Here is a 24,691-nt window from a genome sequence, read left to right as displayed (position 1 = left end):
AACTTAGTTGGAGATACAAACATTGCCAATGCTTTTACAAACCTAGTAAACTTGAAAAAGTTTGACTAGCACATATACCATAGAGACACTTAAGGCCTAATTTGGAAACTCCAATCCCTTCGGGATTCCAAATTTTTTCCTGGATAGGTAATCTATGGGGATATTATTTTAATTATTATTCTAGTTCTTAATGGGGTAAAAGGTCCTAAATGGCTAGAAGGGGTGAATAGCCTATGAAAATTATATACAAATTCGCTATAGCAAATGGTTAGTGACCTAAATGGCGAAATGCAATTTTACTCTAACTCTACAAGTGTTGCAAGCCACCTACATCGTAATTCTAGTTCTTTATAATGACTAGGCACACAACAAGACTATGTCACTACTCATTAAAAGCTCTCAAACATGCTACACTAAAGAGCTTCACTAAATGAGATACTAAACTAGCAAGCAAACAAGCTCTCAAAACTAATTACACTAAAGATCTTGCTACAACTAGATATCAATGTAAATAAAAGAGAGTGAGTAGGATGTTTATACTGTCGTGGCAAGAGGGATGAACCAATCACAATATATATCAATACAATCACCAAGAAAATTCCAATCACAAAGTACACAAGATTTTTCTTTGGACGTTCACATGCTTGTCGATACGCTAGTCCCCGTTGGGTCCACATACACACTTAGTGTTTTGGTAGCTAATAGGAATCATGCACCTAGCCCAACAATCGGGCGCCATAAGAACCTATCCACATGTGAGGTAACTCAATGATATGAGCAATCCACTAGAGTACCTTTTATGATCTTACATAGGAAAAAGGTCACGAACACCTCAAAAATATAATCCTTGATTAAGGACGTACATAATTACCAAATCCCTTTACCAATCAACAAATCACCAACCTCTAGGTGATGACAAGCACCAATAGTAACAAGAAATCAACAATCACAATCATCAGCTAGTGCCACCAAATATGCAATCACAAATGCACACTAGGGTTTCCTCTCTCAAATGATCAAAAAGCTAGAAGAGGGAGGAGATGCTCTTGAAAACATCAAGATCAACACTAGAACTTGATCCCTCACTAGAATGGAACATAATTCTTAGGAGTGAGAGACTTGAGAGAGCTTGTTCTTCTTTCTTTAGGATTCCAAATAAGAAAGTGGTGAAGAAAAATGAGCAAAAGTGAGGAAGAATGGGTCTTTTCACCCCTAAATTCCCTCACCCCACGCACATGACCGTTGGGGCAAAATAGATCTATGCTGAACTAGAAATTCTAGCTCGGGCAAAAAAAATTTCCAGGCGAACGTGCTTTTGACCATTGGCGCAAGAGGACTCCTGCACTAGAAATTCTAGCTCGGAACAACTAAATTTTCAGATAATTACGCCAAACAAATAGAGCACCTCTAACTAGAATAATTAGTAGTATGAGCAAGAAATTTCAGTTAGACTTCACAACATGCCCAAAACAAGTGCTATCTCTTTCCAGGCTTTCTCATGCATCTCACCATGTCACTAAGCATAATATATATGCAAATGAGACTCACACTTAGTGACACTAGATAATCATTACAATTAAAGATTTCCCTCTTTATAGTAAGGTTATCTATCTAAACTCGATCACACACTCTATTGCGTCTTGACCGACAAAACAAAATGGCCTTATGTTTTATACCTTTGCTTTGAGCTCATTTTGTTTTTCTTTCTTCTTTTCTAAGTTGGAGCACTTGATCACTATCTTTTGGTCACCTCCATCACCATGACCATCATCTAGCTCCACCACTTGGTGTGTATCACCCTATCTCATTTACATCACTTAATGACAAGGATACTATTCTAGGTTTCATCAATTAGCCAAAACCAAATTAGAGCTTTCATAGGGGTGTTTTATTCCTGGGTTTTGCTCCCCTTTCCTTCTAAACAGGGGCGGACCCATAGGGTATGCCAAGTGGGCGACGTCATACCCTATGGGTCAGCCTTCTACTTAGGCCTTGTTTAGTTCTAAAAAAATTTCAAGATTCCTCATCACATCGAATCTTTATATACATGCATGAAACATTAAATATAGACGAAAATAAAAACTAATTGCATAGTTTGTCTGTAATTTGCGAGACGAATCTTTTGAGCCTAGCTACTCCGTAATTGGGATAATAATTGTCACAAAACAAACAAATGTGCTACGGTAGCCAAAGTCACAATTTTTCGCGAACTGAACAAGGTCTTAATTAATAGTGTATTATAATATACATATATAAATTTGCAACATATGTTATTGATTTGTCTTGCTAGCCCAATGGTATATTTTTTGGTCTTTAACCAAGAGGTCGCAAGTTCAAGCCTTTGTGGCTGCAATTTTTGTCTTCATTTTTTGTTTTGCATTTCTTTATTCTTTGTTTTTTTGCCCTTTCAAAATTAACTATATATAATATATTTCTTTCTCTAGTTTTTATATATTCCATCTTGTTATGTCTCGTGAAACCTCACCTGTGAATTTGTTTTTAATTTCTAGTCTTTTATCCCCCTCTCAATATTAATAACTAATATAATATAATATGTTTTATCCTTTACTTTCTAGTTTTATTCACCCCAAGTTGTTGTTCCCTATAAGACATGTCATGAAATAAAATAATAAATAAAAATAATATAACTTCGGCTTCATTTTATTATCACTTATCAATAGCTATGTACGATGACATTTTAATTTTTTATTTTTTTATAACTTTTAAAATTAAGTATGGATTAGTTTTTCTATTCTTTTTATCCCCTCCTGTTGTATCCCATGACACCTTATGTGTCTTTATTTTTTTATCCCCTCTAGATATTATAACTATAAAATAACATATTTCATTCTTTCTTTTGCTATCTTTTCATCCCATTTTGCTCTAAGTCTCTTTTACGGCTATTATTTTGAATTATTTGTATTTCTTTTCTTTATATCATAATTTGTTATAGTTTTTAGCTAATCTTTCAATTTAAGGCTTATCATGTTATTTAATGCACATGGTTTTATCGAATTGGAAGTGGCTTTACCAAATTGCGTAAGATTTTTTGTACGACATACCCTATGATAAAATCTTAGGTCTGCCATTGCTTCCAAAGAAGCCCTAAAAAGGGAGAGGGGGAGTAGTTTCTTGGTAATAAGTATCCTAAAGACGAAGGTTGGATACAAAAACAAGTTGCAAAACACAACTACATAATAGTTGTATTTGTTTGTTTATAAAAGTTTTTATGTAGTAAAAACCAAAAGTGTAAAGCCCACTTGACCCGATGAGTAGTATGGGTCGATCTAGATATTTTTAGGCTACTATAGACCATGAAAACTATCAGCAATTAAACACTTATAGAAAAGATGTAATGCAAGATTTTAGTCAGTCACTTCAAAAATTTAACATATGTCATTGAGCTTTAGTTTCTACATATTGTTAACATATGAAATACATGCTACTGTGTATATAGACTACAAAAGTTGTTTTATCAGACACAGGCACACAATGTGTTCATATTATGACATGTTTCTCCTGTCGTATTTTTAAAAAGAAAATGCATCATACTGGCTCTGCACTGGTATATACAGAACTTATAGTTGCTGCTATACCTTCTTTATTATCTAGTTAATTGGTGATCAAGTTGTAGTACACTGTAAGGATATTAAGACTGACTAAAATGCTGTTGCTCATGAATTGACCAAACATGCTATATGTGTAAACAACAATTTGATTTAAAACATATCATGCGTTGAAATATATGAAAAACATGCCAAATTTTTTTGGTTTTATCTATTTTCATTTCTAAAATATGTCATTTCTCAATGCACTTCTAAGTATAGACATGCTCTGAACAAGCATGCTTATTAAAAAAATGACTAACAAATTAGAAAAAAAACTATTACACATTCTGTCTTAAATTACATTCCTGTTGTTCTAAATTATATGTCACTTTGACTTTTTGGCACATCAATTTTACTATAAATCGAAATGTAACATATGGCTAGATATATAGTAAAATGGTTGTAAAAAAAAGTCAAAATGACTTATAATTTGGAACGGAGGAGTAGGTTGCTTTAGATTTTCTAGATACATAGACCCTATTTGTTTCTATTTGCCATGGCAAAGGTTTAGCCCCTAAACTTTTGCTGCTAAACCTTTGCTAGCCGTGGGGGTGTTTGGATCCATGGTAAAACTTTAGTCGTCTATCCTACACTGACTAATTTGCCCCTCTTGCTGCCTGCTGTCAACAGAATCTGAGGAGGGCTCAATGGTGGCGGTGGAGGCACACAGAGGTTCCGTCGCGGGCGCCGGCGGCGACTGTGCCGCGTGCTCCCCATCATTGGCTCCCGAGCGAGGGTGAGGATAGGTACTTAGCCATGGGGCTCCAGAGCCCGCCTTCATGCGGGGCCACAGGTCGGCGGCACCCATCCCCAACGGGCAGGGAGCGCTAACTGAGTATCCCGAAGCGGACGCTTCCACACACTAGTGAAGAGGAGATGAGAAGCCAACCTAGGAAGGGGAGGGGAGGGGAGGGGGTGGTGATGGCGCTAGCGCCACAGATTGGCGGGGAAAGAGCAACACCACCACCGAATATGGGGGAGAGAGATATGGGGGTATTCAGCGTCCGACTCACTCCCCCCTAAGGAATTTTAGCCTAATTTTGCACCCCTTGAGGTGCAAATGGGAAAAACTTTAGTCCATCTCATTTGCCCACTTTTAGCCCACCAGTCTATATCCCCATGGCAAAAAAATGGCTAAAAGCGCAGGATTAAAGTTTTACCAAGGGAAACAAACAAGTACATACTTCCTCTCTCCCAAAATAGAAACTATTATGAGATGTGTGCAAGTCAAACTTTTTAAACTTTGACTAAGTTTGTAAAAAATGCGTGCAATATTTAAATCTCCAAATAAACTTATTATAAAAATATATTCAATGATCCTAATGATATTAATTATGTATTAATAATTATATATATATATATATATTTGGTCAAAGTTAAAAAAAATTAACTTCTCGATAAATGAGAATGACATCTATTTTTTGATGGAAGGAGTAGCATTTGCTACGTACCTAGACATATTATAAATTAGAACGCGAGGAGTATATGACGAGTGTGTCGACCTATCATACATATTTTGCATCTCTACCAAAGAAAAAAATAGCGGATATAGCGGCGCTATAGCTGCTGAACAGGCTTGCCACTAAGCTATTTGTATTTTTTCAGCTATCACAAGCTTGCCACTAAGCTATTTGTATTTTTTAAGCTATCACAACTTTCACCACTATTACGCGCTATAGCGCCGCTAAGTTGCATTTGTTACAATAAATTTCACCGCTATAGCGCCGCTATAATAAATCTTCTCAGTTTGTCTCTCAAAACTCTATCTTAGACTATATTATCGTTTATCATTTGCAAGTAATTTGGTATTTTGGACAATAAAGCTTTCATGAACCATGTTGTAATATCATATTGGTATTTTGTAATGTTACCTAGATTTATGAAAACATATTTTTATTTATCAAAATTCATATTTACCATGTCTTTTTCATCAATTACTCCTGTTTTTCATGTATTTTTTATAAAAAAACGCTATCTGTTATAGCGCCGCTATAGCACTGTTATAGCTGCCGCTGTTTTCAATAGCCCGCTATTTTAAACTTTGATCTCTACCTATGAAGGAGCTCAGTGGAACCTTCATGCTCCATCCATATAAATTGTTGCTATGAGTATGTAACACCGTAAAATTTTAAAGCTCTCAAAATAGGAGAATTTGTTTTAATTTTATATTTACTAGGTTTATGCACGTGCGTTGCTACGGGATAGCTAAATTTTTTATATTAAAAATATATGAATCGCACGATAAAATGATAATACTATAAATTTAAGAACCGACGTTAAAGTGATATTTAATCAAAAAACAGAGTTCTTGAAATTAACATGACCTAGAAGAGCATGGCGTCACAAGCTCAGAAACTCTACTATATAGATAATGTTTCGATGGAAGTAAGAAAAAAATAAAATTACATGGTTCATTGTGCAAAGCTAATGTAAAATAGTGTCACATCGAAATTTCATGTCACAAGAAAACTATGGAATAAAATAGTTCTACTTAGGCATAAATTATGTCCTCCTGATCACATAATCAATGTCAAGGAATAAATATTTATTGTACAATTAAGAATTTAGTCTCTGGATAGTTTGACCAGAAGAACGTGCTTTGCACAGACGACACCAAGCTGCAGCCGGTCACCAATCAGCCAAAAGTTTTTCATGTCGAAGATGAGACATTTGACTTCTTGCAAGTAAAGCATACAGATGATTGAAGCTGTAGTTAGAAGTATCCTGCATAAAAGTTGTTTGTTATTTTTAAAGTAAAAGTATTGTTGACTATCTAAAAAATGTGTATCGACATGTGAGATATTACCTCTTTCATGGAGTTAAAACCTCTTTATATACGATATTCTTTGTGAGTATATCCTTTGTCGGTTTCTTCTCCATCTTCCCCTCCCCTTTTTCTTTCTTCTTGTTCATGTCCTTCTCATTAGCCGACACGGTCAAGATCTTAATGTTTGATCTTGTTGTGGCCCTTGATAGTGCTACATACAATTGGCCATGCGAGAATACTGGTTCCGGCAAGTACACCCCGACGTTAGGGATAGTCTGCCCTTGTGCCTTGTTAATAGTCATTGCAAAGCTCAGCCTAATAGGAAATTGCTTTCGCTTGAATTGGAAAGGGAACATCTCATCATCTGATGGGCATAAGGGTATGCGAGGTAGAAAAACTCGGTTTCCAGCATGCTGCCCCAACACAATTTCTGTATCTATGGTATTCTTTTGGAACCCCCGTATAATAAGTCTGGTACCATTACAAAGTCCGTTAGCAGGGTCAATGTTCCTAAGCAATATAACCGGACAACCAATCTTCAGCTTTAACATATGTGGCGGAAGACCATTGGGTGTCAAAGTGTTAAGGAATTCCTCAGGGTAATAGTTGTGCGGATCATCCACCGCACAGTCAAAGCTATGGTACACCATCTCATCTCCGTAGAAACGATCTATCATCTTCATATTAATCATATCAACCCACTCATTCCGTGTAGATAATATCGCTCGAGAGGTGATATAATCTTTGCTTGACATATTTGCATTGAGGTTAGGAAATATGACATCAATTAGCGTATCAAGATCACTATCTTCCCCGGTGTGTGGTATGCATATATCATGAGGAAGATGGATTTCATCATTGCCATTCGCCTCCTCAGAACCTCCACCAACACGCAATAAGTATTCTGCAAACCAGGAGTCGCTCTTTGCCCTCATGTTGTGCACCAGTTTTAGATGTCGCATGAAATCCCAAAGGTACGACATCCGCAGTGAGGCACCGACTACCTGAGCCCTCGACCCTCTTCGAACAACTGGGAGAACCTGCCTAAAATCTCCACCAAACACCATAGTCTTCCCCCCAAATGGTAGGTTAGGACAGTCCATGATATCACGAAGGCTATTGTCTAGCGCCTCGACACCTTGCCTCTTCATCATTGTCACCTCATCCCAAATAATAAGGGATGCGGTCCGAAGTAGCTTGGCGGTACCACTTTGTTTCGTGAAGCTGCAAAAAGCCCCATTATCGATGGTGAGGGGAATCTTGAAGCGTGAGTGTGCAGTTCTGCCACCAGGCATTATTGAGGCCGCAACACCAGATGAAGTTGTTGCCACAGCAATCTTTTTCTGACTGCGTATAGTAGCGAGAAGGGCTTTGTACAAATAAGTCTTTCTGGTCCCGCCGGGACCATCCACAAAGAAGAGACCCCCATGTTTGGTATCAACTGTTGACATAATCTCATCGTACGCAGCTCGTTGCTCCACATTAAGTGTGTTTGAAAGAGCCACGTCATCCTCGTTAGCCTCAATGCTAGCCTCCTCAAAAATCTCTCTAGGAATATCATGAGAGGTGTCATATGTGTCATCAATATCAGGAAGTGGGTACATCTTTATATCCTTCTGCATTGATTGTAGTAATTTTCGAATATCTATGAGGACCAACTGCTCCACCATGAAGGTGGATTGATTATTGCGCTTGTAGTCCTCTGACATTGCCTCCTTGTGTTTCTCCCACAGTCCAAACACATCACTGGGCTCACAAAATACCAATATTGTTGCAAAGAGCCTTCGCAGCGCATAAGGCATCATCCAATCGGTTGCCTCAGTGAGACTCTCGCTCAGCGTGTTATCCTCTTCGATTAGGCCCCTTCTTTCTGTAGCTTCACGGAAGGTCGGTAGGATTTTGCCATCCACGGTCCTTAGACACTCAAAGGAGGTTGCACCTGCCACTTGGTTCAGGAGAACCCTAAGATAATAACGTTCCCCCTCAGCTGGATTGGCAGACACGATTCTTCCAATCTGTCGTAATGTATCACGACGTATCCTATTTTGCCAAATTTTGCCTTGTGCTTGCCATGTATAGAACTCAGGAAAGTCTCGATACAATATACCTCGAGCTGTTTCATCTGTCCTATTCTTCTCGAAGTATGCTGTAAGCATTGACTTGTCGGCACCTGGACGATCAAGCACTCGTTGAATCCCTTGGCGGCGGTGAAATGACACCATGTGCATGTCTGGAAGATGTAGTTGTAAGGACAAAACAGAAGGGTACCTATCACTCAAATCAAACCCATATATCCTCCACAAGGCTTCTGGAGGGGTTACCCATCTAGCATCTCTGTACTGCTTGATCTCATCAATGTTCCCTTCACTATCCTCCTTGTCAGCCTCTCTCACAGCCACAGAAGCCCTGTCATGACCCTTGTAAATGTACTTAAATAGATACTTAACTGCCTTGATACTTCCGCATGCCTCAACATTGATGTGACAGTTGAATAGACGGAGGAGATATGGGTTGTAAGGTACGACCCATCTATTGTCAAGCTCATGTCCACGAACTTTCTCTTTTCGGCCATCTTCACGTCGTCTATAAACTGGATATGAATCCTTGCCTTGTATTGTGACATTGCAGAAAGGTCTAGGGTAACGATTCTTGCAAGAATCACGACCCTTTGTGCATGGACAATCACGATTGAGCACTCCGCAAGGGCCATGCATCATATGTTTGGTAACCATCTTGTACAAGACTTTGTACTTCTTCTTCTTTGGGAGCTCAGCCGAGATAAGGCGATCATATTGCTCTGGGCACGTAATCTTGTACTTCCTATCCATGATTAACAAAAAATGTGCATGTGGCAACCCCCTCTTCTGGAACTCAACAACATAAACATGTTATCCTTTTTTAGTAGTCTATCCTTTAGCTCTTGTAGTTTTGCTCTAAAGACTCGAACAACGAGATCAGGACGACCCTGTGGTGTTTGGCCTGGGTAGAGTTCACGCTTGATCTCATCCCAGTTTGGGTTACATGTCATAGTCAAAAAGATGTCTGGTTTACCAAACCTCCGTACCAGAGCCATAGCATCCATGTACCGACGCCTCATGTCACGTGGGCCTCCAATAAATGATGAAGGCATCACAGTTCGCTTTCCAACAACTTCTGTTCTACCTTCACCGGCATGTAGGCTATCAACCAATCCTTGGTAAAGGTCGGCCCTAATATCATCTTGATGGTTGCGTATATAATCCAATCGAGAACTCTCAATCTTAATGTACGTGTCGACAGCAAACTGTTGAAATAGACGCTTGCCATACAATATGGGGTTAAATATTCCTGGACGCATCTGAAACTTGTAGCAGTAGTAGTCACGCACAGACACACATAGTCTACCAGGGGAGTCTACAAAAAATAGCCTTGAATTAGAGTTGTTTGTAGAATAACTACTAAGGTATATGTATTGAAGTATTTAAATTAGAAGAATAACAAACCTGTTTCTTCTTCTGACCCACTACGAGCCTTTTGTAGGGCACGATACTCGATGACTTCTTCCATACTAACTCCTTTCTTTGGAATATCCATGTGCCACCCAAGCTCACCCTTAGGAAAGAATAGAGGGTATGAAAGAGCATCATAACATCCATGATATGAGCGGATGCCATGTCTGCTTCTATCTTTCCCATGTAGGACAACACTATTCTGGAATTGACCAAGGAGTTCACTTCCCTCGATCCAAACAGCAGCCACCTCTGAAGTTAACGGTACATTATATGTTCTCTGGTCTAGCCTCTGGTCAAGGTTTAGTGTGATATGATAGTCCTCGAGGTTGTCAGCCTGGCCCACACTCCTAAGATTTTGTGAGTATGGGTTGTCAAGAAGGATAGCCACAAGCCTCTCAATGACTTCCTTGTCTTTTTGCAACTTCTCTTCACGACATCGTCGATAGCGGTGCTCAAGGCTTGGATCATCATCGTAGAAGTAAAGCTCAAGATGTCTTGGCTCCTTACCCTCTTCTCTACCAAATGATCTCACGTTGTGATAGATCTGGCCATGTGCACGAAAGGTGTATATGCCACTATTTTTCCAGCTTGCAGTAGCACTATCGAGGCGACAATATAGAGAAGTGAAAGAGAAATGGCCATTGAAAAACCTAATGTTGTTACGAAAGTGCCTAGCATCTGTGTCATTACTTGACCAAAGCCTCATAAGCTCATTAGGTACGTTCAGTTCATTGAGCTCGACCTTTCCATCGCGACAACAGAACCCACGTGGTCCATGCTCAAATCTTTTTGCATCACAGTGCTTGCAATTTGCAACAGGTTTTAACATATGGGTATCTGTAGGCATGTTACTATACACCTCATCATATTGGTCAGGTACTTCAGGGACATAAGTCGTGTCTTCCTCAGGGTCATTGTCTTGGACATTATCATCGTCTTCCTCTTCTAAAATAACATTTGAGTCGTAATAGTTTAGATAAAGTAGTGGAAGATTTGATTTATTTGGTTTTTCATACAAATACCTTGCCCAGCAAACAGGTATCCCTCATCCTCTTCAAATATATCTCCCTCATCGTCTATAGCCATCAAAGATATGTGAGTCAGAGAACTATGGGTAAAAGTAATCAAAGGAGTTCAAATAGTTTATAGAATGTTACAAAATAGTGTAAATTACCACTATCATCAAATAGTGGTGTCGTCGGTGCATCAGATGCATGCTGAGGGTTAGGTCTTGTCCCTTCTGTACCATGGTTAAGTTATGTATAACATGATATATAATTAGGTCACCGAATGGGCTAATAAGGCATCAATACTTACCATCGTTGGTCACGGCTGATTGAGGCAAGGGCGCATTAACATCTACCCTATCTTTAGACATGCATTCACATTCATCAAACAATGGTGTCATCAGTGTGGACGATGTAGCCTGAATGTTGGGTCCTGTATTTTATGTAATCACAGAATAACCAAGGACCAGTCAGATGTAATATGGTATATTGATCACCTTAATGGGATAATGAGACATCAATATTTACCATTGTTGGTGAAAGCCCTAGTTTGGTTTTGGATAATTGATGAAACCCTAGTACTAACCTCTATACTAAGTGTGTGTAGACTTAATGAGGTTGGTACATGCCAAGTGATGGAGCAAGTGATGATCATGGTGATGATGGTGATGACCACAAGATGATCAAGTGCTCAACTTGGAAAAGAAGAAAGAGAAAAACAAAATCCTATGGAGATCAAGGCAAAGGTATTGCTTAGGGTTTTGTTTTTGGTGATCAAGACACCATAGAGGGTGTGATCACATTTAGGATAGATAGTCATACTATAAAGAGGGGAATTCTTTGGCTAAGCGGTTATCAAGTGCCACTAGGTGTTATTGTTCATGTGCATGCATTTAGAACCTAGTGAGCTAACTTAACTCCTTCGAAGAAAATGATTGTGAAATTGCTAACACACGTGCACTTGTTGGTTTACACGTTGTGGTGTTGGCACACTTTGAGAAGGAGGTGGAGTTTGAAGGGTAGAGAGAGGATGGGTTCCTCTCTCCCTCCCGCCGAGCTTGCTCGGCGGGATTCGGCGCTTTTCGAGAAAATGAAGTGCATATTTTCTATTGCGCCGGAGGGAAATTTAGTGAAGTTGCGGGAGTGTTTCTCGCTGAGAAAACACTCACCGGACGCTGGCTTAGAGGCACCGGACGCTGTGTCTGAGCGTCCGGTGTGCAGACAGTGCCTGGCCCAGCTAGGGTAAGGCACCGGACGATAGGCACCGGACGCTGGCTTGAGCGTCCGGTGGTGCGCGTCCGGTGTGAGGGGTTTTTGCAACCCTCTCTGCGCACGAGTCCGGTGAGCACCGGACCGTCCGGTGCCTAGCGTCCGGTGAGATCGCGAGTTTGACAAACTCTCTGCGCACGAGTCTGGTGAGCACCGGACTGTCCGGTGCTAACTTGCTCAGCGTCCGGTGCTCTGCAGGTTACCGTTAGGCTCTGACACGTGGCTGTTGTTGGAGCACCGGACGCTGGTGTTGAGCGTCCGGTGCCCCTTTAAGAGCGTCCGGTGACCCCGAGTTTTTGCCCAGTGAAAGAGCCAACGGCTCTATTTGTTTGAGGGGCTATAAATACGTGTTTGGCCGGCTTGGGGCTTAGACCCTTGGCATTCTAACATACTTGACATCCTTGTGAGCCTAAGCAAACACCTCCCACTCATCTCCTTCATAGATTAAACATCTTTGTGAGATTGGGAGTGATTCCAAGTGCATTTGCTTGAGTGATTGCATCTAGTGGCACTTGGGGATCGATTTGGCTGCGGTTTTCTTGTTACTCTTGGTGGTTGCCGCCACCTAGACGGCTTGGAGCAGCGGAGGAGGATTGGCACGAGTTGGTGATTGTTCGTGGCCATCTCCCGGTGATTGTGAGAGGTTTGTGCCTACCTCGGCGGAGAGCCAAAGGCAACATTAGTGGATTGCTCGTGTCATTGAGCTACCTCACTTGTGGGTAGGTTCTTGTGGTGTCCTAGTGAGGACGAGGTTCGTGCTACACCTCTTAGCCACCGAACCACCAAGTGTTGGTCGACACAACGGGGACGTAGCGTGCCGGCAAGCACGTGAACCTCGGGAGAAAAATCGGTGTCTCAATTGTGTTTGATTGGCATTCTCCCGGTGCTTGATTGTTTATATTGGTGATTGGTTCATCCCCTACACGGCGGTATAAATATCTCATCTTATCTTTACTTACCGCAAACTAGTGTAATTAGTTTAGTTGCTTACTTTGACTTGTGTAGCTTAGTTCTCTAGTGTATCTTGTAAAGTCTTAGTTCTTGTGTGCATAGAGATCTTAGCAACTAGAATTGTTGGGTAGGTGGCTTGCAAACACCCCTTTAGAGCTAGAGCAAAAAGCTTCGCTTTGTTATTTACTAACCTTTTGCTCTAGTGAGTTTGTAGAATTTTTTAAATAGGCTATTCACCCCCCCCTCTAGCCATATTAGGACTTTTCAGTTGGTCACGCCTGATTGAGGTAAGGTCCTGTAAACATCCACTTGGTCTTTAGCCATGTAGTCACCACCTTCATTAGATGTCCTTGTGTTCGAACCAATGCGGCGCTCAAACATCATGTTACGATGGGTCAACAATGCATGTCTTTTCTTAGATGTAACATGTGATCTATGTGTGTTATGGCCAGGCGGTAACTCATCACATCCTTCATCATCGACCTCCTCATGAGGTGGAGGAATATAAAGAGGTGTTGCATTGGACTCTGGGATAACCCAATCACTGGATTTTGTCGTAGTTCCATGAGCTCCAAATGCATCCGCAGTGGGCCACACAAGCTCAGGAGAAAATAACGGGTTCTCCATGGCGATAGAGTCTGGGTGTAGGGTGTGCTTTTGCACCTCTCTATGTCGTCTCTGGGAGTTTCTCAGTGACTCCTTTCGTGCGGGTGTCATAGACTTCTCCCGTTGTCGTTGTAGCCTAGTCGTCTTCTCCTCAGGTGTTAGTTTTGCATACCATTTCCTTGAGTACTCGTTTTTCAACTCTCTCTTCCTAAGTTGGTCTTTGGAGGTGACAGAATCAGATGCATGAAGAGGTTGCATTCGTCCTGATAAATTGAACTTAATTATAAAATGACATAGACCCAAAACCGAAAGACAACATTATGTATTATTTGTTTCTATTTTTTTTTCATAAAAACGCACCTGTATTTAGATTAAGTGGAGTAGTTAGGTCAACTGTGTCGCTGGTGTTTGCACTTCCACCTGAATAATTACATACACATAAACATGTATCATTATTCAAGTATACTCGTACACATCATTATTAATTAATTTGCAAAATAAAAATGTACCTAGATTAGCATCATGTGGTGAAGTAGTCAAGTCAATTCCATTGTTATTATCTGATGAGCATCAAATAATAACGTGTATCAAGCATAAAAGTATAGTTGGACGCATTACTATTCTTAATTAATTTGCAAAACATGTTTCATGCAACAATATAATAATTAACTACCATCATAAAATGGAAAATAATACCTAGGGCGTGTTTATTCCATTGCATTGGTCGAGATGAATCATTTCTATGCAGCCAATCACTATTTTCTTCGTCTGCCATGTTTTCTTTGTCTGACTCAACCTTGTCTGCTAAAATATTATTCATTATACAACACATACAGATATCAATATAAATAATAGCTTGGTTGTAGATTGACCATGGTGTCACCTCTCGATCCACCGGCGAATGTAGTTTTTGCTTTTTTAAGGTGATATGCTTGACGACGTTTTTTATTTTTTTCATCCCTCTCTTCTGGAGTCATTGCAGCCCATCGTGCTTTTTCCCTCTCCCTTTTACGTTGCCTAGCTTCGTCAACTTTTGCTTGTGCATTGGATGTATCACCTATTCCAGTATGTACACGAATAATTAATGCAATTTTTTATTCATCATGAAGCATTTATGTTCCATGAACGGTTACCTCCACTTATAGTGTTTGTTAACTTTTTGAATGGACTACGACCACCATTATTATCCAACTGGTCCATGGAAGATTGGTGTGGTATGGAATACAACCACTTGTTATTGAGTCGATCTTTGTCACACTTAGCTTCGAGGAAGCTTGTTGCTGATGATTCCTGAAAGACAATTAGGGCAAACAATTATTTCTGTCATCGTATATCTATGAAATACACACAAATTCATGTAAATACGAAAAGGCATGTGGGCTGCGCTAATCGCTACAGCTTATATATGGACACTAATTATCAAATAAAATGAAAATACTATAGTATTTTTTAAATTTTAACACCCCAAACTAAACACGAAATAAATAATAAAATAAAAATAAAAATGAAACGCCCCTTATCTTCATCCCCTCCGGTCAGCTCTTTCGTAACCAATCCATAGATGCAGACTCATCTCTTTTCCTGTGTCCTGCTCGCCGGAGCACGCCGGAGCAGCAAGACAGAAGCTTGTCTCCTCCGTCCATCTTGCCGGAGCAGCAAGCAAGAAGCCTTGTTCTGTCGGCCTCGCGCGGGGCGTGTGACCTGCAGCGCCGGCAGCCCCCGTGGTGGCTTCGGCGTTCTTTCCGCGGCCTTTTTCGTGCGGCGTGGCCTCGTGGAATTGGCGTGGCGTGGATGGAGCTCAGTGACCTTCTCCCGTCAGCGCGGAGCGGACGAAGCTCGGCGTGAGAGCCTTGGCACGGGATAGGCGTGAGTGATGTGAAAGAGGGAGTCGAATCCAGCCAGTTGTACAGTACATCGCCGCCATCGAATGCCGTCCTCGACTCAGTGGAGGATCGCGCAGCTTCCTGCTGCTCCTTGATAGCAGCGACTTCCTCAACTCCGGTCGGCAAGTAGGCTCACAAAATTGGTACCAGCCCGATCTTGTTTCATTTGGCATTTAGCATCAATGGCACCAATGCTATCTTTGCTAAACCAGACCTTGTAAGCACTCTAGGACTGCAACTGTCTTCTTGGAAGAGCCAGCTTTTGTCAATGTGTATCTACTTTCATGCAACTTTTCCATGATGGTTTGATTCAACTTCTGTATTTTCATTATCTCAACTATGGACATTATGTTAATTATCTGAAATGCTTGAAGTATCTGTTTTCCTATATTGTCAGTGTATAAGTTATTGAGAATGCTCTTTATTTCAGCACAGGAATTTAGGATTGGTGACTTCTATATTTCAGCATTCTAAATAGCCGGGGAAAAAAGAAATTCTACAACTATACATAGCCTTGTAACATCAATGAAAAATACAGCAAATAGAAACGTACTACAAGACATTTGGTGACTTCTATATCTTAGCATTTTAAATAGCAGGGGATAAAAAGAAATTCTACAACTATACATAGCCTTGTAAGATCAATGAAAAATTATCGAGTGTCATTCCCTTTTGTTTTAGTGAAACCACGATTAACTTTGCATTTTTCATGTATCCTGTCAGTGGAGCTGCATTTTCGCTGGACAGTGACTTTACAGGGGAGGGGTGAAATCATTTAAGATATGTTATATTCTAATCCATCTTCCATTTTCGCATGTACAAAAATATCTATTGCATAACAATTTTCACTCGGAATATAATACTTGATTAGTTGTCAAGACTTGATTTTCGCCCTCTTGTTTATTTGACAGGGACGGCCAAGAAAACCAAGCAACATACCAAAGAAAACTAACGTACCTGGTCTCTCGTGGATGGATCTGATACACTCTCCCTTCCAGGAAAGATGGTGATCCCGTCCACACGGATTTAAACAGCAAGATGCAGAACGCGTGCCGTAGAGCAGGGACGTCGGAGCGGCATCCTCGCTTCCGCGTGGTGGTCGTGGCCAAGGGCAGATCGAGGACGACTGCGACGGATCAGTAGGGTTTCGTGGCCGCGGATGGTTAGCGGCCTAGACCACGGACGCCGTAGCGGCTTCCCAATTCTGCATGGTGGTCGTGGAGGCTGGCTCGAGGACGACAGCGACGTCGAACAAGGCAGCGCCGGCCGCCGGATCGCCGTGCGGTTGCTGTGTTCAAGCAGGGAGGGAGCGCTATGGTTCCTGATTGGAGGGAGCGCTATGCCGCGCGGTTGCTGTGTTCAAGCAGGGAGGGAGCGCTATGGTGGTTATCGACTACAGTGCGGGCCGGGCGTGAGTTTTTTGGGTGCCATGATCTCCATGATCTGATGAGGACGCTGTGCGGACTGCGGAGGGATGATGGCGCTGATCGTGGCGGGCACTAATCATGGCGTTGATTTCCCTTTGCATGTGGTGCTGATTGAGGATATTTTTGGATATTTTTTTGGAAGGGAAATGAGAGGGATAGGTAGGATCGCATAGCGTACTCGTCCTGCCAGATAGACACGGGTCGCACGGCCTATCGTCCTGCCGGGTAGATGTTGACCGTAGGAATTTTTTAGTTGTAGATAGATAGAGATGTGCTCATGAAACATAGAAAGCTAATATTTTTTATTAAATTAAAATATACCCTAAAGTTTAGCAACATTTGTGTGCATTTATGCTGGAGCATTTGTATTTTTCAGACGAGTCGCCTTTGTCAAAATTCAAAAATAGATTTCAAAAATCATTTGAAACGGCCTTGGAAAAATAATATTTAATGCTTCATGCATGTGCCGCAAGATTCGATGTGACGGGGAATCTTGAAAACTTTTTGGATCCAAAAAGTTTTCAAGATTTCCTGTCACATTGAATTTTGCGGCACATACGTGAAGCACTAAATGTAGATGAAAAAATAATTAATTATATAGTTTACCTGTAAATTGCAAGACGAATCTTTTGAGCTTAGTTAGTACATTATTGAATAATATTTGTCAAATACAAAGAAAAGTGCTATAGTAATAAAATAAAAAAAATTCACAAGTAAACAAGGTCTAAGTCCAAATCATGTCGATCCTATCAGTCCATTTTAAATTTCGAAGGCTCCCACCTATGAGCCCTTGGCCTTGACGTTATGTGTCGGATATCTCTAACGCAACTAAAAGGCCTAACTCTCCAAGGCTAGCAGCACCAGCACCTATGAGCCCTTGGCTTGATTTTATGGATCCGGTCAACTATCCAATGGATCGTCGACCAATTTTTATGAAGGACGGGAGATTTATCATACTTTAACCATTTTTAATAAATATTTTAACATTAACCCTCTGAAAAAATATTACATCAGATTAGCTCTTTTAGTTGCGTTAATTACGCTACGCGCGACTAAATAACATAGTTGCGTTCGATGACATTTTCGACGTAGAAAAGCTTGTCGTGCCACTAGGAGTGGCGTGATAATACCAAACTTTTAAAAAAAAATTATAACTCTTTGAACGATGTCAGCACAAGATGATTTTTATACGTGAATTGTAGATCTTGATAAGTTCTACAACTTTTTAGTTTTAATTTTTTTATTTGACAACGTTAAAGTACTAAAAAATTATATAAAAGTTCAATATCATAATAATCACATACTTCGGCTTGCCATGTTAGAAAATTGATATATTTTTGGATGTTGTCAAATTAAGACACATTTTATACCAAATTTATAGCTTTCAAATCAATCTACATGTTTATAGTTTTAAGTTTTTACATTTACAGTTATGGTGCAATTATATTACATTTGTTAAGATATAAAAAAAATAGTATAAAGCCTTATGTTGCCCGGCTATATTATTTGGTCACACTATGCAAAATACTCCCTCTATTCCAAATTGTAAGTTATTCCAAGAATCTTAGAGAGTCAAAGCATTTTCATGTTCAACCAAAATTATAGAGAAAAATACTAAAATTTGTAACATAAAGTGAGTATATTATAAAAATATAATTAAGAAAGAATCTAATAATACTTAGTATCATAATAATTATTATTTTATAATATAAATTTGGTCAAACTTAGAAAAACACTCCAAAATTTTTGGAATGACTTACAATTTGAAATGGGGGAGTATTTTCTAAGATGGTTAATATTAAAATATCTATTAAAAAAAGATTAAAATATAGAAAAGCCGTGAAGGGGCTCGGCAGAACCGACAGGTAGATCTCCACCTATTGCAGTTGCGGGTACTGAAGTTTGTCTCCATCTATTGCAGTTTGCAATTGCTGGTATTGAAGTTTGTCTCCATCTCGACCGATTGCAGTTGCGGGTCTTTGTATTTCTGCTTGTCTGCTAAACAGACTCAGAACTATCCAAAAAAAAATCTCGGAACGACTGCAATCCTAATCACAAAGTTAAAACAATCGGTAATGGTAGGTAACGGCCGTCCGGACGCGAACGGACGCACTGAAGCCGCGAACGGATCCGCTCTTGCCGCATGCATCCAAAAGCCACGCCCAACTAATCCACCTCTGCCGCACGCATCCTTATCCTCTCGTCGTTCACTCCTGCAGTCGTTTCTCACCTCGTTCACTCCCGTAACCAGGACGGGCGTCGCACAGTCAATGTCGCCTCGCCCACCTGCCGATGCTCCCTCTCTCCCTCCCTCCCTACCTACTCCTGCGACCTCCATGCCACCGAGAGAGCGATTGCGGAGACTTTCCAGCAAGCGGCGCCTCCCTCCTCTGCCTCCCTCCCCTCGCTCTGGTGGTCTCCATGGCAACGGAGAGAAGCACGACGGCGATGGCTTCCAGCGAGGTAGGTGGATCCTTTCTGGATCTGAGCCCTCCTCCTCCTCCACTGGATCTGAGCCTTCCTTCTCCTTCTCCTACCTTTCATCCACTGGATCTGAGCCTCCTCCTCCTTCCCTGGATCTGAGGGACACAACAATGGGCTGAGATCCTATTTTCTTCTTCCTCCGGCGAGCTCGAAGGTGATGGGCCGGGGCTAGAGCTTCCTACACCTCGAACCCATCCCCTTGGTGTTTTGTATGTTGCTGTTTCTCTGTGTTGTAATAGATTTTTGGGGATGTTGCAAAAGATGATTTCAAATGTTGCAATAGGTGTGAAGCATGTGTTGCAGAAAGAGAGTATTGTTGTTGAGATTGCTGCAGTAGGGGATTTTCAATTATTGAAATTATCTTTTACAAATATTGCAACACTAAAAGGTGATTATTGAGTTGTTTTCATCTTTTCTATGTTTCATATTTATTTTTACCATGTTGCAGTACTACCGCATGAGATGTTGCAGTACTACTGTATGAGATATTGCATTAGTTTTTTATGTTGTACCATGCATTTGCTTTTTTGTTTGCTGTTGTAGTAGCTTTAGTTTGATATTGCAACAAGTAATTTTTTTCTCTAGACATGTTGCAAGTGTTTTGATCTGGATGTTGCATGGTGTTTTTTGCGAGTGTTTAATTAGCATGTTTCAAGTGTTTCAGTTGTTTCGTACTAATGTTGCAAGTGTTTCATCGAGATGTTTCAAAAGTATATAGTGTTGCAGACAGTGTGTTTCAGATGGATATTTTATTTGTTTCATCTACCTTTAGGCGTATGTTGCAAACATTGTATTCTGATGTTTCAAAAGTAGATCGGATTTTGCATCCCTGTCTTTGCTTTTCCGCTTCCTTACCTTAACCTTGTGTGTCTTTCTCCTCCTTTTCGGCACTGACTGGGCTTCTGTTACCTTTCTGGATGCTGACTTAGCCATCTTTCTGCAGTCACCTGTTGCAACTGCTGGCCATGTGCACGCGCGTGAGCAGCAGAGCAGGTGCGAGCGAGAACTCCTCGGATGCAGTCGAGGCAACATGGGATAGAGTCCAAAAGGTGTGAGTCTGTGTGGACAGGGAGAGGGTGCAAGCTAGGACTCCCCAGGTGCAGTCGAGGCAGCACAGATGAGGTCCAAGTGGTGTGAGCGCACATAGACAAAAGCGAAATGCAGTTGTGCGTAGAGAGTTGAGTACAGGTTTGGCCGTCCAGACGTGTGGGTCGGTCCAGACATCCAGGCGCTACGTAAAACAATCGGCCCAAACTCCAAGATGAAATATCGTAACACAACGTCAACACAATCAGAATTCTGTACTTTCATCGAGCGCAGCATATTCATCCAGCATATCCATCACATAGGATCAACAGAACATATCTAAACATCCCAGGTCTTTCAAAATGGATGCATTTCCATCCAGATTTCCAGTTTGACAACCTGGTGGTCAAAAATAGGGCACTGGCATTTCTCCAGCAGTTGAAATAGGAGCCGTCAAAGTTTAACTGTTTTTTTGTGCACAGCTAAACACCTAGGCATTCAATACCGACACCATAAGAACGAAAATACTGAAACGTGGATTGCACCCTGTTCAAACAGAGTGACCCAAATTGTCTAGAATGTCTTTATTAAACTGCAAAAACGAATTTCTCTCTTCATGGCAAAGACATGTCATTGCACTATGCAGTTGCTTCCTTCAGGTACGCAATGAGATCAGCACGCTCCTGTGGCTTCTTGAGCCCAGGGAAGACCATCTTAGTTCCAGGAATGTACTGCATGTAAACAAGACAAGAATAATTAACATTCAGTCATGAATTGCAAAATTGAAACATGTAAACGGTGATTAGACCATATCACTCCTGCAGCTAATGATGCATGCTTAGATCATGTTGCATGCTTAGATCAGGACATTCACCAATGTTGCATGCAAGTGCAAAAGAGCCAAGAGATCAAAATGGCAGTCCGTGCATTAGCTACATTGATGCAATATGATATGTCCTAACATCTTAAAGGAAACAAGTAAACAGTAGAACTAGGAACTTCAACATAGTTACTATTGCATATAACTTGAAAACTGCATGCCTGAATCCAATGAATTAGTTTAACTTATACTCCCTCCCTCCGTTTATAAGACGTTTTGGATTTTCTAGATACACAACTTTTACATGGATAGATATACACTATGTCTAGAATACATTGCAAAAATAATATATCTAGAAAAGCCAAAACGTCTTATAATTTGGATGAGAGGAAGTAACTAAACAAGGAAATTTGAAGTTGAGGAAGTTCCGAAGCCTATAAAAAGCATATCAGAAGAATAACAATCACCAAGGGAGGAAGTAACTAAAAAAGGAAATTTGAAGTTGAGGAAGCTCAAAAGCCTATAAAAAGCATGTCAGAAGAATAACAATCACCAGGTGTTTGCTACAGGTTACATTGGTATTCAGTAGGAAACATGCCCATATGTTGCATACAACTTGTTGCGCAGTCACTGAATAACTTGTGGCCGGATATATTTATATAACAGATTTCGTGATTCTGGCTTACAAGCATGGGTCGTAAGTCAAGTCCTAGGACGAGAGACAGGGCATTGTGGGAAGTAAAAAAAGACAGACTGCAGAATCATTTTGCTTTTTAACATTATTAGGTATAGATAATAACTTGTTGCGCAGACTTATTTTACTGGCATATAACTTGAAGCAACTGCATGCCTGAATCATCGAACTAGTATAACTAAGTCAAAAGCTGAGGGAAGTTTGAAAGCCTACAAAGACTAGATTAAACAAATTTCCTAGTAGTTGCTAGAAGGATGCCACCCTAACCTTCGAGTTTCCAAGCCTTAAGTTATTTCTGAACGTAATATCAGTCAAATAACAAACAGCGAGTTCGACATACAGGTGTTGGTACTATAGGATACATTTAGCCTAAGGGAATAAAACTTAAACAACAATATCTATGTTTCGTTCCATGTGCCAAAGAAGAAACACTGAGGAGACTAAGCATCTCAAGTAGCTGATGGGATTGTTCACAATACCTTCTTAGGGTTAAGCAAGTAGTCATACAAAGTGTTCTCCTCCCAGACCACAGCCTTGTTTTTGTTTCCCGCAGAGTAGGAGTAGCCTGCGGTGGTACCCGACTGCCTCCCAAAAAGACCATTCAAGTTTGGACCTGCAAATGCAAATTACATACATGGTTTGCACATGGTTAGACATGAACAAACATACACTATCAAGCATGCATTGGTTGTCAGTTTTACAGATCAGAAAGACTCAGTGACGAACATTGTTTATTATTCCTTATTTGGTGAGGACCTTCAGAACAGGAAAAGGGAATGGAATAACAAAAACTAATTCTTCCACTTCTAGTTCGTACATTTTTTATATGCTAGTTCTAACTGCACAGCAAGTTGCAGAGGTAAAAATTCCCAACTGACCAACTGCTGTAAGTCTATAGGGGGATCAATCTAGACAGACAACAGACCAAATCCATAGGGGATCAATCTAGACAGACTACTAGACTCATCACCTGATCCTGATAATTTCAACACAACACGAAATCAGAGCAAGTACTGCTCTACTAACGCCAGCCTCAAAATCAAACAAGCCACCCCAATTTGATGCTAAAACAGATTAGCTAATGGTGGTGTGTTTTACAGATTAGTCTAATGAAACAATGAGAACTAATTCTTCCACTTCTAGTTTGTATACATCTTTATTATGCCATGCCAGTTCTAATTGCACAGGGAGTTGCCCGAGTAAAAGCTCCCAACTGTAAGGCCTCCAGGTCACAGAACAGGCACAACCATGACCGAATCTATAGGGGATCAATACAGCCAGACTAGTAGGCTTATCACCCGATCCTGATCATTTCAACACAACGAGAAATCGGAACAAGCAAGCCCTGCTCTACTAACGCCGGGTTCAAAATCAAACAGGCCACCCAGACCGCAGGCGTTTCGATGCTAAAACTGTAAAACAAGACAAGGAAACGAACTAGCCTGAGTTCCTGTCACCAATCCCACAGCAATCGAACAGATCTAAGCGCCACGCGCGCCACTCCCGCACGGAGCAGCGCACACGCGAAGAAATCTGCACCTAAGGCTACCGGAGCTCAGATCTGATAAGCTTAAGGGCCGAAGTGCGCGGGGGTGTCGCTCACCTTGCTTGTGACCGGCGCCCTTCTCGACCGTGTGGCACTGCGCGCACTTGGTCTTGAAGATCTTCTCGCCCGCCTTGGGGTTGCCTGGGGGAGCCTCCGAGAACGACGCCATCGCCGCACGCAGAGATCTGAAGTCTGAGCCGACGGAGGAGAAGAGGAGGAGGAGGCCAACCGCAACTTCTGGTCTGCCCTTTGGACTTGCGCCGAATTCGCAGGGACCCCGGCTGTTCTATAGACCAGGCGTGGAGGTCGCGCAAGTACGGAACTGCCCCTGAGAAGTGCTGAGGGCCGAGGGGTGGAAAAGGTGTAGAATGGGGAAAGGGGAGGAGGGTTCGAGAAGGTTTCCGTGGCTTGGAGGATAAGGAAACCGTGGGCGGCGCGTGGACGGGAAGCGTGGGCGCCCCACGCCCCGTTCCGTTCCGTTCCGTTGGGAACGGCGGGCGCTACGTGCTAGGGCATTTCGTGGGACGCGTCTTTGGGTTTGGTCGGGGGTTCGGGCCTGTACTAGTTTTTTCGGCGGCTCGTGATGGGTCGCGGTTGGTGGTGGGTGCCTCGCCAGGTCGGCTGTGGCTGTGGGAATCGCGACCGTCGGTGGGAAGGGCCGAAGGGGTCGAGTGGTCGATGGACCGGTGAACGCTGAACGGCCCTCGTGCGTTCGCGGAAGATTCATTGCCTGATTTAGGCAAATTATATAATTAATTTTTATTTTTAACTATATTTAATATTCTATGTATCTGTCGCAAGATTCGATACGATAGAGAATTTTGAAAAGTTCTTGACAACACCTTATCAAGGTCTTGTTTAGTTCACTCTAAAAATAAAAATCTTTTCAAGATTCTCTGTCACATCGAATCATACGACACATGTACGGAGAACTAAATATAGATAAAAATAAATCGCGAGATGAATTTTTTGAGCCTAGTTTGTTTAGTTCACCCCAAAAACCAAAAACTTTTCAAGATTCTTTGTCACATCGAATCTTGCGGCATATGCATGCAGTATTAAATATAGACGAAAACAAAAACTAATTACACAGTTTGTTTGTAAATCACGAC

The 24,691-nt window shown here is 41.2% G+C and overlaps 2 protein-coding genes and 1 long non-coding RNA gene across 3 annotated transcripts; 1 reads left to right on the top strand and 2 right to left on the bottom strand.

The window, feature by feature from the left end:
* LOC110430469 lies at positions 14,156 to 17,430 on the bottom strand. The gene is made up of 5 exons (XM_021448167.1): positions 16,540 to 17,430; positions 14,833 to 14,989; positions 14,583 to 14,756; positions 14,396 to 14,500; positions 14,156 to 14,259 (listed from the first exon to the last, which is right to left on the bottom strand). Exons 2-5 carry the CDS (start codon positions 14,897 to 14,899, stop codon positions 14,156 to 14,158), a joined length of 450 nt encoding a protein of 149 aa, XP_021303842.1. The 5' UTR covers positions 14,900 to 14,989; positions 16,540 to 17,430.
* Positions 19,110 to 20,803, top strand: LOC110430199. Its single transcript, XR_002447507.1, has 2 exons — positions 19,110 to 19,472; positions 20,437 to 20,803. It is a non-coding gene; the product is annotated as an uncharacterized LOC110430199 (long non-coding RNA).
* Positions 20,818 to 23,904, bottom strand: LOC8076974 (cytochrome c). Its single transcript, XM_002439775.2, has 3 exons — positions 23,637 to 23,904; positions 22,513 to 22,646; positions 20,818 to 21,250 (listed from the first exon to the last, which is right to left on the bottom strand). The coding sequence occupies exons 1-3, from the start codon at positions 23,746 to 23,748 to the stop codon at positions 21,158 to 21,160; spliced, it is 339 nt and encodes a 112-aa protein (XP_002439820.1). The 5' UTR covers positions 23,749 to 23,904; the 3' UTR covers positions 20,818 to 21,157.

The sequence above is a fragment of the Sorghum bicolor genome, chromosome 9 (genome assembly GCF_000003195.3).
Source record: "Sorghum bicolor cultivar BTx623 chromosome 9, Sorghum_bicolor_NCBIv3, whole genome shotgun sequence".
Lineage (NCBI taxonomy): Eukaryota > Viridiplantae > Streptophyta > Magnoliopsida > Poales > Poaceae > Sorghum > Sorghum bicolor.
The sequence above is the reverse complement of the archived record's forward strand: the minus strand, read 5'-3'. Positions and strand labels throughout refer to the sequence as shown.